A 15,090-nucleotide genomic window follows, 5' to 3' on the forward strand; every position below is an offset into this window, starting at 1 on the left:
TCCACAGTAATTCTTTAAAAAAAAATTAGAGAGAAAAATGTATAAGAGGGAATACCATACTCACAATTTAAAGATCAAGAATTTTGCCAGCAATTTGCATAGTTAGAGAGTATATTGGTTTACATAGTCTTATGACAGCAAGTATTTGTTTGGTATGATACTCAAGGTGACAGAACTAGGTATGAGTTGTTCAAGGGGTCTCCCCAGTTTCCTTAAACTTTGTGAAAAATCAAGCTACTTCTTATATATGAAGAGTTTAAATACAGTATCCAGAGACGACCTTTGATTTGTGTTTCAATTTCTGCAGTAAATTTACAATACATTTAGAGACAGTATTTCCCTAAAAAGTTACTCATATTAAGCAGCAGAAATACATTTATACATCAGAACTGATTAAACAAACCACTGTCCAATGAGCTGCTGAACCCCAAGAGTGGGAAACTGTAGAAATAACAGACATGAACTTATTTTTGAATCAGTAGCATTTCTGAAGGATTCACAGAGAATGCAGAGCTCTCTTTAAACTTCTTTAAAGAGATGAGAAATATTTATATAAAGATATATTAGATTGAGAGTTCTTAATTATTTTCTTCTCTCCCTTTTTCAGCTCGATTCCACCCACTTCTCCCTTTCCCTCCTATTTGTATGCTTAGAAGCTTGGTTAATTTCTTTTGCTACTTCAGCTAATGCCAAATGTAAAGTTAAAAAGGGTGCTGAAATTAAACAATTATACGAACACAGGGAAAGAACCTCTTGGTAGCTGAGGCTCAGCTACAAGTAACATCGATTTTCCACTGCTTTAAAATGCAAATAGAACAAAAGATCCAACAAAGTGAAACAGGGAACAGGAGACAATATGGGAACGCACTGATTAGAGAGAAAGAAAACAGGGAGAAGTCCAAAGGAGAGGTGTGGTATTGCTACAGTCCAGTTTCCTATTTCACTTTTACAACAGAACAGACCACAACAGTCATTAAACAAACCATTGAGGAGCCAAGTTTTATCTCAAACAACACACTGTGTACTGCATTCTTCAAACTGTTACAGTTCATTTTATAGGTGAGATCCATAATAGCTAATTACAAAGATTGCTCTGCTCAAATCTTCATTTTCTGCTTATAAGACTTCTTCACGTAGAAGGAAAAGTGCAATCACTCTTCCATGCACTGCTATGTTATTCTATATTTCTGCATGCACCTGCTGCAAATCTGTTTTTGCTATGACATTTTAATCACTTTCCTGTTTGAACATCAGGTCTCAAAGTGCTTCTATTATTATTTTAGTTTCCTCAAAGTGGTACTGACAAACAATTAACTGGTGCAGTAATCTTTCCACATGAAAGATTTCCCATTTCTAATTCCACAGAAATAGGGCCACAATTAGTACAATGTTTATTTCAAAACAGATTTAAAATGGAGCCAGAAGTATGTCCTGCAAAAAACCCCACACCTGCATTTTTGTTATTAGACACAAAACAGTCCTATTAAATTCAGTGAGAATATGCACCTACATTTACAAAAAGAGAATAATTTTTGCATAAACAAGCAGGGCACTGAAATTCAATTTAAAGGGGACTGTAGGCCTGGAAGCCTAAAGCCCTTTGCCATAAGGGCTGAAAGATGGCATTTTCTTTCCATGACGTAATGCAAGTGAGAAAACAAACTTAGCCTCATTCTTTTTTTAAGCCACAATGATGCCAAGTGTTTGCCTGTCAGTAACACAGTAGGTACCCCACACTTTTGCCAGATTTACACTACCTGTCAAAAGGAAATATTTTTCATACTGTCAACTAAAAGTCACTTTCTAATTGCATGTCTCCAATTAACTATGTAATATTTACTCATGCATTTATGACTTTCAAAAAATTAATGTTTATTCTGGAGTCACCTTTCCGTGGTTTATAGATAAGCTAATTCATATGTTGCAATAAAAATATAATTGACCAGGAAATAGTTCTACGAATCCCAAATCCAAGCATCCTTAGATCAAGTGTTTTATATTATGCTTCCACTTCTGAAACTGTCTTCATGCTTCTGTTCCTCTAATAGAGTATGAATTGCTTTTAAGACCTGAAACTAGAGATATTTGCACTTAATTTGACTTTTCCATACTAATTTGTTGTCATAGCTGGTGCTGTATTTTTGTTAAGTACTTGGGTTTAGACTTGCATATGGTTGCTTATTTCCTTATCAACAAATCTGGAGCAATCATACTGTACATATGATGGCTTTAAGGAAATAAAACTGGGGACATCAGAACAAAATAATTCATCCTAGATTCTCTCAGGCAGAGCATAACTTTCAAGCCTGAATTAAAAACACACAAAGACAAATAATAATTTGACTAACCACTTTTACGCTACAGAAAATTAGGACATGGCTTTGCACAAAGAGATATATCTATTGCACAATTCTAAATTTGATCCTTAATTCTATGCCCACATGTCTAATATGCAGGTCCTACTAACGTGTAACCAGCTTATAAATATTTGTTCCCTAGGACTTTGAAATGAAGAATGAAAAAGAAGCATTTGTCTAAATAATTCATGGAAATTGACTGGTCTTCAGCATCCAGCGACACGGGTACCCAGTGAAACGCAGCACAGCAGCTTGCTTTTCAACTGCCTCAAATGCACAACCCAACAGTAAAACAAACATTAGAATATTTTGCATTTCAAAATATTTGGGAATATCTGTTACCTGAATGCCAATACTCCAACTGAGATTACAAAACACAGGGTTTTCACTAACTTTTTGCCAAACCCTTACATCTATAGTAGGCTGATCTGGCATTGTTTCAGGCTTTTTAATAAACTGCGTACAAAGTAAATGCACTTCTAAATGAACAGTTCTCAGGCTCTACAACATTTGGGCACCCATGCTTCAGAGAGACACATTTTGATTAATATTTTATCCGGTTTTGCATTTAATCCAATTTATCCAGTTTTGAATCTAAAACCAAAGTCTTAAAAGAAACAATGACTTCCATTTTCTTCCACTCTAGCAGAGACTCAATTCAAGCCATATGTGGGGACATGTTTTGTACCATCCCATCACTCCTGACCTAGAGCAATCTAGGGAGATTTCAATAAAGGTTACAACCAAAAATTAAGAAAGTAAAAGAGAAATTTATAAGTTACTAAAAGACTAGGGTGTTAATTTGGTAAGGTTCTTCAGGTGATACACATTACCTATATCCTAAGGTCTCCCACAAGTAGTTCATAGAAAAAAAAATCTCAGCTGTTACACAAGTTGGACTTAAAAGTGATGGAGCACCTTATTATTAGAAACGTATCAATGAAGGTCACAATGATAAATAACTAAATCATTCCCAAATCCAAAAAGAATAATGAAAACTCCTAGCACCAAAGCTTATTTCTCTTAAAGAAAGCCTGCAATGTTGTGGTAAATTAAAGTTTAAAAAAAAGCTACGCGAAGGAAACTTCTAGATCTGGTTTTGCTGCTCGGTTGTTCTTGTCTAAGGCTTGAGGAAATTTATGACTTCCTCCTCCTGCTTGTACCACTAAGAAATCTTCCAGAATACAAGTCTCCTAAATCCTCTGACTACAAATATATGTACCTGTACAATATTCAGCTGAAAATGCAAGCCCTTTCGCTTGGGGGCAGGGAAGACTCCTCCCAAACCTACTTTTTTAAAAAAATGCCCTTCTAAAGTGGCTATAAAAAGTATGTTTGTGCTTCTCTGCTATTTATACTGTATAGGAAGAAGTCCTGAAAATTGGCAGCAGGCGTTTCTGCATGTTTTGTACCTCAGAAATACAAGTATGCCAAGAATTTTCATCTGTGGTTTCACTGCAGAAATCCTCAGATTTCTAGGAATAGGAGGGGAAAATATTGTCTCATTCCTCTGCTAGAGGACACACTGTCACACATCTACTATGGTAAATGATAATAATTTGTCAGGAGTTTGAATTAAACAATGGCAGAATTTTTTTTTTTTTAAAGGCATTTGAATAAAAATCTTTTGCAATTCTCAATTTTTTAGAATAATCTGAGAACCTGGAGATAACATTTTAGCATAAAAGGTATGTGGAAGATCTTCTTTTAAAAAAGGAAAACAACAACATAAAAAATACAGGCCTATTTCAGATCATTTTTATATATATCACAAAGCAGTAATAAAGATCAAAACAGGTCTTTTCTTCCAATGCAGATCATCATTTGACCATTAGAGAAGGTGCTGCTGAAATAGAAAGGCTGGTATTTCATATGAGTAGTATTTAAAAATTTGCACTTCACAGCTATTCCACTGGAAAATGGTGGAGGGAGTAATATAATTCTCAGCAGGCAACTACTCCCACACATTGTCTCCATGCGAAAATCTTGAGGCTATCAACCACCAGCTGCCCAGAGACATTAGCTAAAAACTAAAGCCTTGTGTCACAGCCAAGTGAACTTTTCTTCAGGTCAACACGAAGATTTACTGGCACTCGAACATTATACACCAACTTCAAGGTAAAAAGAGTTTGACGCAAATATCTGAGATAGCCCTATCAGCTCTATATTTCAGCTCCTCCCACCTGAATTGGCTTCTCTTGTCTAAGTCAACTAATGCACAATTCACTAGCCTTGACTTACTGTGAGATGTGAGTTATTGGGGTCAACAGTGTCTCACCCTCCAGGTCAAGCTCATCGGCAAAGCTGTTGGTCCTGATGAAGGGTCCTGTGTTCACATCTAAAAATGTCGGGCTTTTTTTCACTGTGAGGAAACATGCAGATAACAGTTAAAGCAATAGCATTCATCTTTTTCAAGAAAGGTCTACCACTCATTTGGATCTCTGAAATTCTGTACATTTTAACAGAATATTGAAAACAGAAGTTACTACAAAAAAATTGCATATACCGCAGACTTCATGAAAAGTAAAACTTTAACTCTTCTTCTACCTAAGGAATTTTAACTTCTGCTGAAGACTTAAAGCTAATACTTTTTTTATTGTTCATACTCCTCATACACTAGAATGTCAAGTATATCACAGGCAGCTTCATGCATTATAAAACTTATTGTACAATACTCAGCCATACCATGGACCACCGCTTTACAGCGACAGTACATGACTGCAATTCAATGACAAGATCAGTTCCTTTTTATTCCATCTCTACTTCGTGTTTTAGTTTATAATACCAGTTTCTGGGATGTAATTACTGTGACTAAGATCAAGAAGCCAGGCCTAGAACAACAAAGGTGCCTTTTCACGGTGAGCAGTCAGCTCCTGTCATGCACTGTCTACCGGTTCCCAATCCCTCTCATCCTTAGGCACAAGGATGCCTCATCTTTGAGCCCAGACATGAGACAGGTGGCAAGATGTTCAGTTCATCCAAGATGAGGTCCTTAGTGGGAAGGCCATTTCACAAAACTTCAGTTATTGAAAGTTTTTAGTGGCAAAGTTACTTGTATACCAACACTTTCATGCATCCAAGAAATTAGGCAGAGAATTACAGATTTCATTTTTAAACTCAGGCTCCTAAATTCTGCCAGCCTCTAACATTAAGAACCCTAAGTGCTTTTTCCAGCATGGTCCTAACATTTGTTAGAGAAGCCACAAAATTTGCATATAAATAAAACCACTATTGTATTTATACATGACTGTAAATGAATTTTATAGAGAATAAAAACAGCAAGTAAGATTCTGTAGAAATCATAGGTAGACTGTGACACCTCCATAGAAATCTTTATCTGTGCAACTGGCTGGATCATTCAATGAAATAATTGTAATGTTGTAATTTATAAAGTCTCTACAGTATTAAATAAAATACTTTATAATATAACAGTAAATAATGCCCTGCCAAAATGCAACATGAAAGCTAAAGGAATACAACAGAAATAGCTAACTTAAATGTAGCTGAATTTAATGAGAATAGAAGTGGGCATATCAGGAAACAGATTTTTTTTAAAATGCAACCACTTTACTCAAGTAAGTAGATATCTTCATATGGCAGAAATGGATTTGAACTTTTACAAATAATCAGAAGAGAAGATGTTATTATATCATCAGGCACATGGCCATTCAAAATTACAATGAACATGTAATAGGAGAGGAAGACCTCTGAAATCACAGTAAAAGAGACAACTGCTAGGAGACAAAATTATTAAAAGCAGGAGCCACTTGCAGCACTTAAAAATGAAAATTCTATAGTAAGTTTTCGCAAACGTTAGCTTCCTATTTTTGGTTTTAGTATCATGTTATTTAATCACTTTGCTGTAGCCATCATCCAAGATAGTGGCTGTGAAACAAGCAAAATTATTCCAGATTCAGATATGCAGCAAAATGTCTTTAAAACAGACTCCTTTTGGCTTTAAATTAATTTTCACTGTTTTAATTTCTACAAGATACAAATGAAACTTTTCCAGTTTCTAGGAAAGGATGACTCACAGCCTTTTTAGTTTTCCTGATGACAAGTGATAAAACTGCTGAACTTAAAACCATGTAAAGTGTTTGCTGAATACTCACTAAATCATGCTTATGAGAGATAAAATACACACAGTACACAAGTGGATTTGCAGAAACAGCTATTCTTGGATCATTCACAGTTATTGTTTTTCAGTTTCATGGGAGTGGAGAGAGGGAGTGGCACAATGAAAAAGGAACAAGAAAGTCAAGACTGTACCTCAGCCTATTTGAAAGCGCTGTTATCTGAGAATACAGAGATGAAGAGCTGCTTAATATGAGGCAAACATGGTATCTCCCTCCCTCTTTTTATTTTAAAATTTTCTAAGAAGATCATAACCAAGATCAGCCTGTTCTGGTGACCAGTGCAGCCCTTGGCTTTTTATGCTCTTATTCTTAAATGTATGTTGCTACTTCCAACATGAAGGAGGAACGACTCCAAAACACTACCATGCAACCTGCTTGCACAGAGAGGGAGGAGGGACCAAGAAAAGAACATGGCATTAATGAGAGCTTCCCTGCCACAAAGTGCCTTGAAACAAGGCTCAAGCAGAGCACTAGGGAGCATATGCTGCTGCAGCATATTTTTTTTATTTATAAAAACAAATTCATAGCCATTTGACTTTGGAGGAGTCTTACTCACAAAGCAGTGTTAAAAAAAGACACTAAATTTCTAAATAAGTAGGCTAAAGGGGAAAAGAAAAAAGGAAGCTTTAGAAACTCATTTTCAATGGATAATAATGAGTGAAAAGAAACAGGAAACAGGTGTAGCAAGGGATATTCACTATAATGCAGGGGTCCCCAAGCTTTATTTTCTCTATTTTTGATGAGTAGCAGCAGCAACTATGGTAATAGGCATGACTATCCAACTGATAATGTTGAGCCAAGTACTACTTTGAAATGGCAGAAAATACACTCCCCTCAATATGTGAACCCCTGTTTTAAAACAGAAATTCTGAACTTTCTGGAAACATTCAAGGTCAGGCTGGATAGGGCTTTGAGCAACCTGCTCTAGTTGAAGATGTCCCTGCTCATCGCAGGGGGGGTTGGACTAGATGACCTTTAAAGGTCCCTTCCAACTCAAACCATTCTATGATTCTATGAACTTTCAATCGAGGATTATAAACACAATAACAAGAAATTACTGATAGGTTTTCTGTATTACCAACACAACAATTTTATATGCAGTATGACATGTATGCAGATGCTTTTCTGGTAGTATTGGGCTAGTAAGACAGAAAATATTTTACATTGCCTTTTTTGCAAGCACAGACAAAAAATTTAAAACACTTTAAAGCATCTTTCATGGAAAAATCTGAGTTTTAATTAATGCATTTAGAAAATACCTCTGTTCTGCAGAAAATTTCTGGTTTTATTTAAACATTTGTAATTTACAACCTGAACAACTTTCCAAACTCAAAATTCTACTGACATGCCTATGCTTTCTTTAAAAACCAGCACTACAATTTTCTTTGCCACAGCAGGCAACTCCGGACAGAGCATTGCAAAGATTTAGTAATTAACAAAGGTGATGAAGCAATGAAATATTATGAGCTTTACCTGGAGAGGAAGGAGCACTGGAAGACTGCTGGTCTGCGGAAAAGGATGGCCAGGAGCGCTGACAATCTGAGTCAGAGTAAAGATGCACATAAAATAAAGAGACATGGGGGGGGGGGGGGGGGAGCTCCAGACAGGCGGCTGAGGAGATGTAGACATACCTAAAATATAGTATGTTGTACCTGACATTTTTAAAAACAAAATAAAAAATACTGTGGAAAAGAGCTTGTATGAAACTCTTCTAGTGAGCATTACATGTTAGCAGAATATCAAATCACCACTAGGGGAGGCATCGTTGCCTCTTCAAATCCATTCTTCATGACAGTGTCACCTGCTGCAAGATACTCCTCCCTACATGCCAGTCCCATTTTGAGGAACGTAATCTATATGTTCGCCCCTTCCTTCCTGACTTTAGGGTTTCCTCAAGCGTTTCCCTTTCCAAAGCATACAACCTCATATGGGTCAGACCCCTCTTGCTCTGGTTCATACTGTTCACGGTGTAGCTAGCTCCTGGTCAGATTTCAGTGCTGTCAAGTAGACAGACCAGTACTGCCACCCATGTTTGACGCTGCCTGACACATCCCATAAAAAGCATTTGAAGCTGCCCACTTCAACCATTTAAGCCAAGTGCCTGCCTCAGGCTGAATTTCTTGGGGAAAAGCTTCAGGCAAGCAACAGAAGTCAATGATGAGAAAGAGACTCAGCCAAATGTAACATTTATACTATGTTTAGTTCTTTTGAATAGCATTATCCTTTTAATAACTATTTCATTAAGAAATGCCTGTGGACTCACACACTGGGACAGAGTGATATTTTTCAGAAGTGTTGCCTTAATTTTACACAAAGAGAAAAATCTCTCAAAATATAAATGTATTGGAGTTTAAAAATCTGAAAAAAAACCAACCCCATTTTGCAAGTGTTCTGTCAGTGCTAGGCACGCTCCAGCCACTGTTCTTGGGTCTTTGCTGAACTGATGATGCCAGGAGAAAGCAAGAGGGGAGAAAAGGAGGTGGAAATCTCTGGTTGCATAAGGATACTGGCAGGGAAGCCAGATGGGGGATCCAGGAGTGTGAAGACTTGAATATAAGTGGGCAGCCCAAAGAGAGAACCAAAATTTACTGAATATGAGAAAGCAGCACATGGATATGTGACTAGAGACTTTCTGAGGACCAAATTAAAGCTGAATGAGCATCCTTTGTTCTTGTACTTCCTAATTTCTTGTTTCTGAGCTTTTGACTTGGCAGCTTCAGTTTTCTGTGTAGGTAATCTTATTCACAGTAAGTACAAATACACGCTTCTTCTCTATTTCTTTGAGTCACTGTGAGAACAGTGTTAGGTAACCTCTCAGGTCCATTGAGCTCATGCTGCCTGGCTAGGAAATACAAACTGAACCTATCGTGGCTCGCAAAGCTCCTCCGATATTTCCCCAAGATGAAGGAATTTCTTGTTCATGTAAAACAGCTGACTTCAAGGCTCTTGCTGCTCTTCCTGAGCTTGTTCCACCATGCTCACCCCCAACAGAGATGCACTGCTTGGAGTACAGGAGAAAAGTGGAAACTAGAAAATGGGCAAATCAAGGATTGGTCAGGGGGAGTCAAGGAGATTCAGTTTGTTTTCTGCTGTTTTACCAGCTTAATTGCACCTGTGTTCCACGTGGGTTCAGAGGAGAAACTGAACCTTCTATTTTCAGACAGTTTAATCCAAGCATGAGCATCCTTGCACTCGATCACCAAAAAGAAGCCTCTATTGTCTTTAGTGGATGCAGAGCAGACAACTTACAGGTAGCTCACAGCACTCTCACTAAATCACAGAGGTTTTTTGCCCAGACCTAGCTCTAATCCTAGAGTCTTTGGGGAACACTCAATTGTTAGGAAAGTGCCTAAGCAAGCAGATCAGAAACATCACAGGACTACATGGCTGCTTAAGTGATCACAGAATCCAGACAAACCAGACAAACCAAAGTAAAATAAATTATTTAGTTTATGGGTCCCCATCTGTTCACAAATATCTACAGAGCATTTTTACAGGAACAGATGCATGTACTTCAGAATGCACAATATTAGAGGTCAAATCTGGAAATTTTTCTTCCATCCCAATCTACTTGTTTAGAAATTAATTCTCAGATATATGCTCAGATAACTACTGGATGAATTATACTTTATTTATACGTAGATTATATTTTCTATTGGTTATATATACATGAGCAATTTTTCTCAATTATTAAAAAAAAACAGAGATCATCTACTTATATAAACGAGTGCTCACTTTTCTCTTTCTAATAAAACTGTGGGTGCAATTGTGATTACAAGTGTGAGAATGTACATTTTTGTCTGTCTAAGATCTCCTTGGCTGCAAAAGATTTCTTAGAAACTATATGGTACTAGACACACATGAAAAGCACTGCAAACATTACATTGTCATAAGCTGGCATGCCATAGATAGAATTATTTTCCTCAACTTACCAAGCAATTTTAACATTCCTGTTTGTCCTGTATACTTGTAACAGTTTAGAGAGAGCAGAACACAGATAAAAAAGAAAAAAGATGAGTGTCAGAAGAAATTAGAGAAAATCCTTTTATTGACAGCTATAGAGCTGATTTTTGAAATGGCAGTAGTAGGCTGTCTGCAGATCATATTGTCCTTTACTCAACTTAGAAACTTAGTGATAAAAGGTGGGACTTTACAAATCTAAGCATTTGTACAGTTCATTCATTGGATTGTTTTGAAGAAAGGTATCTGTACTCAAAGCCTGAGACACAAACTAGACTTAGTACTTGTCCACCTTTTAACAGCTTTGTCATTTCTACCACCAGATGCAGTTCACAATCATTCTTTAACAGAGGTCAAAGAGTGGAAAAGCATGGATGTTACAGAACAAGACAAGACAGAAGCGTACCAAGAACTACACAGAAGGTGAGACTTTTTGCTTGAATTAAAATATGCCCGGTGCCAGCCCACATTGCTATCTTATTTTAAAGGTCATTAAATTTAATCAGGTCAGCCAAATTCTTGAGGAGAAAAACCATAAGTACTTAAGGTATCTATAATCAATAAAACACACCTTAAAAATTAAACCTCATTCTTGCTGCCAAAATTTGAGCAATACACATTAAAAACTTCTAATAAAAGTACATTTGTAAAAAAGCCACATTGTAAATTCAGAGTTATTTTGGAAGTTCATTACAGCTAAAGCAACTATAACTAAGCTGTTAATTATAAGATGACTATCAAAGTCCTTTCTTCTTTTTCCTCATACTGTACCATTTTGTACAGTGACAGTTAATACGGATGGATCCACATTTATCTTAAGTACTTCTGCTTTCAAAATTCGATTCACAGCCTACTCCACTGAGCAGATGGCAGGAGCACATGATGGTTTCATGTGGCAGACTATGTTCAGTGCAGCCAAGACGTGTCAATCCTTTTTGGTTGAGGTACAAGCACAATAGCAACACATCTTGGTTAAATTTCACATGGAAAAGCTGACAGCTAATCCCTGTAGTTTCAATCAGTTGCAGAATTGGGGAACGTATGCGCACCAGCCTCAGACAGTAGCTCTTCTGACAGGCAGAAATGACAAATAATCTTAGTTTGTCTGCAGTGGAGTATGCTCATTAAAGGAATGGTTGAATCTCATCCAGACAAGCCAGCAACCAAAGTCAAAAAGCAAAGTATTCTTGCTTTAGAATGGCAAGAGCTTGTTCTGTCCTCATCCTCTCTCCTACAGATATTAAAGAGGATCTGTGTGTAAATCACTAATAGAAGCCATTACAGTTACTGGCATTTTATAATGGAATCTCTTACCAGAATTTTCATATGCTTCAAAACTGAAATCGGGTTTCCTGTCCTCTGTCACATGGTCGTAAGTGATGTGTGGAACAGTTAACATCCTATCTGGAGAAGAAGGCCCATTGTCCTTGTCTAACTTAAATTTCTTCTTTTTAACCTAAAAATACACATACATTAAATTACTCAAACCAAGCCACATTTAGTTGTCTCTTCAGTAATGTCTTCAAAAATAATGCAGTCCCCAATGAGCCGTAACCAGTCAAAAGAGTGCCTGATCAATTACATTTTCATGATGCTACACTGTGTGTTTATCAGTAAGATTGCCCCCCATCCCGCCAAAACTGGCTAATCACTAGAATTCTGCACATTGTCATTAGCAAATCCTGCACATTGTCATTAGCAAATCCAGTGCCTGCAGTAAAAAAATCTGCTAGCTCTGCAACAGTTTATATAAATCAAACTATTCTAGAATATCTTTACCATTTTATGGATGCAATAAATCATAACTTCAGCAAAAAGCAAATGGATATATTGCTACTGAACTCAGATGAACCTGGGATACTAGGGAAGATTTTTGCACATCCTCTCTTTCCAGCTTGAGACTACTGTGCAATACTCTTAGAATATGTAATACTTCATCCTCTCTAATCTAAAGATTCTAACAAAGATTTTCTGTTGCTGCTTTGTAAACAAAAGAATTCTTAACTTATGGAATCAGTTGATATGAAAATACTACTGTATGTAGGCACAAGATGTCTTTACCATAGAAGCTTAGAAAGCCACAAAACTCAATAGCTGAGAGAAGCAGCAGGTTTGCTTTTTTTAAAAAAAAACAAACAAACAATTAAAAGTTACTGTTTTGGAAATAGTAATTTTCTTTTCTTCCTTTGCTTATAGTTTTCCAAACAACAACAGTAAGTTACTGATTGATGTGCCTGAGTTAGGTCATTATTGCTCTTTTCTGAACCCATAGATACATTAAAAAAGTCAAGCTTGGGAACTGAAGCAAATTAAGTTATAGTTTAAAATGTTTCTATGCTAAAAATCTCAAAACTGAAATGAAAATAAAACTTTGAAACCAAGTAATAATCTGTAAAACAAACACAACAAAGCCTCTAGAGAGTAAATAAATTCAATCTAATTTAAAAATTTTAAATTACTATAATAGGAAATGTTAGTTACTGGTACCATCACTGATTTCTTCGGTTTTGGACTGGGTGACAGCAAATGATAATTTCTGGCAGGTTTTCGAATGTATATTTTCCATGTAGAAGAGTCTGGGTTTTCTGCTGCATAGCACCTCCATGCAGTCTAGAACAAGTGTTTTAAGCAACAGAACAATTAATGCAATCAGATGTGTAGCTATCTGTACTACAAAGTAACTTCCAAGTAGCACGTTAGTCATTCTTTATTTAATAGTATTCTTGAATTTCCCCACTGGAAACAAACTCAGCATGGTTTAGAATCCTTATTTAGTAAACAGAAACCACATAGTTTGAACTGCGCAAACCGGAAAGGAAGATCAGTCTTTCCAAGTGCAACTTTTGTTCGCATTAGTGACAAACAAATAATAAGAGAGAATTCTAGACTGGACTCAAGAGACTGGGGTTGAATTTCTTGCTCTGCCCCAGTTTCCCTCTCTGACTTGGAGCATTTTCCCTATTGCATCCTGTGTTTCAAGCTCCTATGCAGAAAAAAATCATTCTTCCCTGCCTCACAAGAGTACTATCAGAAAAAAACCCAATTGTGGTGTGGTCGGTAGGGCTATATTCATACAAAGAAATAAGACTGAGAGCATGAGGGAACAGCACCAATGGTTAACCAGGAGCCAAAACCCAAAACCAATTCTCCCTCCTGCCAACCACCAATGATTAAAGTACTATGTTCTAAAACAAAAAGAAGGAAAAGCAGGGCTAGGAAACAAGACCAACCAGAGACAAAACACTACTGCATTCTCTCTTAAATCTGTAAATATATCATCAGAATTGATTAATAATTAGTCTCCAAATTAAAAAGGCAGATCCTTACTTAGACACTATGTGAAAAAGGACACACATATACATACACAAAATCTAAAGTGGGAAAGGCCAGAAAATACTGGATGAAAGAAACAAAGCAAGCAGAATGACAAAGGAAAACAGACAGCAGTTGGAAAGTAAAGGATCAATCACTATATAATTCCCACCATGGTTAATAGGATACTGGAAGAAACAACTGGCCTTTAGAAGAAAACAAGAAGGAATATAGGAAAAAAGTACCGCTCATTTCAGCTGTTGTCTTGTCTTGTACTTATTTCATAAACTTCTTGGTTTAAGAATAATCTTTTTGTAAGTTATTTGTAGAGCACTTATTAAATTGGGCCTTTAGAAGTCTGAGATTATTAGTAAATCTTAATTACCACTATTAAGAACAGGTAGTCAGCAACTCATTGTCTATCCTCTACTCCTCCTTAATATTTCAGATGGAGCCAAGTACAACGTTCTGGACATGCAATCTCAGGCTTCCCAATAATTTGGGGTTGATTTCCCAAAAGAATCAGTGGGAACACTAAAAATCCATTCTTTGCAAAACCACACCTTTTTCTGACCATGCAATCCAAACGAAACACACTGAGTCTGAAGATTTTTGGCTAATCTTTGGTTATAACCAGAGCCCTAAATTTAAACCTTTTTCACATTAACTCTGGGACTGTTTAGTTTCAAGCATAAACTTTACAGTTAGCTACTGTTTCCATAAAGAGCCTGACCTGGAAATCTCTAGCTTCATGAGTGAATGTGGAAGTCAGTCATATAAGAATGCAAAAATGATATGGCTTAGGTGTACACCTAGATTTCTTTTAAATTTGATCCCTGTGCTTCTAAAGCTACATGCAGATACTGAGTGAGGGAGGAAAAGCTGGAAAAACGTAGAATGAAACAATATTAATACTTCTCCAGGGTGAAATGCTGGCCCCGCTGAAGTAAAGGATAAAATCTCATTGACCTTACTGACACTGAACTGCAACTGTATTTTTAACAGAGGGGATCAAAATTTTTCTGCCTGTATGTTATCCTACACAAAAAGGCTGATTTTGCAGAATCCCAGGGGTTCCCAGCCACCTATCCTGGAGCTGAAAAGTTCAGACAAGATTTTCCTATTTAACACTCTGACTTAATTCTCCTAAATTTGAGATATTTAAGAATTTATTTGTCCCAAGGAAAATGAAGCATATGTGACATTTGTCTTTATAAGCAACAATGTATTTTTTTTAAAGTACAATTTTACATGAAGCCTCCTCTCTGTTTTTCACTACTGCAAGCATGGTATTTCATAACATTTTCCCCAGGTAAATTTTTCGA

General features: G+C 36.6%; 1 protein-coding gene across 1 annotated transcript in view; it reads right to left on the reverse strand.

Moving 5' to 3' along the window:
* KCNQ1 (potassium voltage-gated channel subfamily Q member 1) overlaps positions 1 to 15,090 on the reverse strand; it is a 360,358-nt gene that overhangs the window by 237,178 nt on the left and 108,090 nt on the right. The window contains exons 9-11 of the mRNA XM_076344173.1: positions 12,941 to 13,063; positions 11,768 to 11,909; positions 4,599 to 4,719 (exon numbers count right to left, since the gene is read on the reverse strand). Coding sequence (XP_076200288.1) covers positions 4,599 to 4,719; positions 11,768 to 11,909; positions 12,941 to 13,063 — 386 coding nt within the window. The remainder of the gene's footprint in view (positions 1 to 4,598; positions 4,720 to 11,767; positions 11,910 to 12,940; positions 13,064 to 15,090) is intronic.

Source organism: Aptenodytes patagonicus, chromosome 7, assembly GCF_965638725.1.
Source record: "Aptenodytes patagonicus chromosome 7, bAptPat1.pri.cur, whole genome shotgun sequence".
NCBI lineage: Eukaryota > Metazoa > Chordata > Aves > Sphenisciformes > Spheniscidae > Aptenodytes > Aptenodytes patagonicus.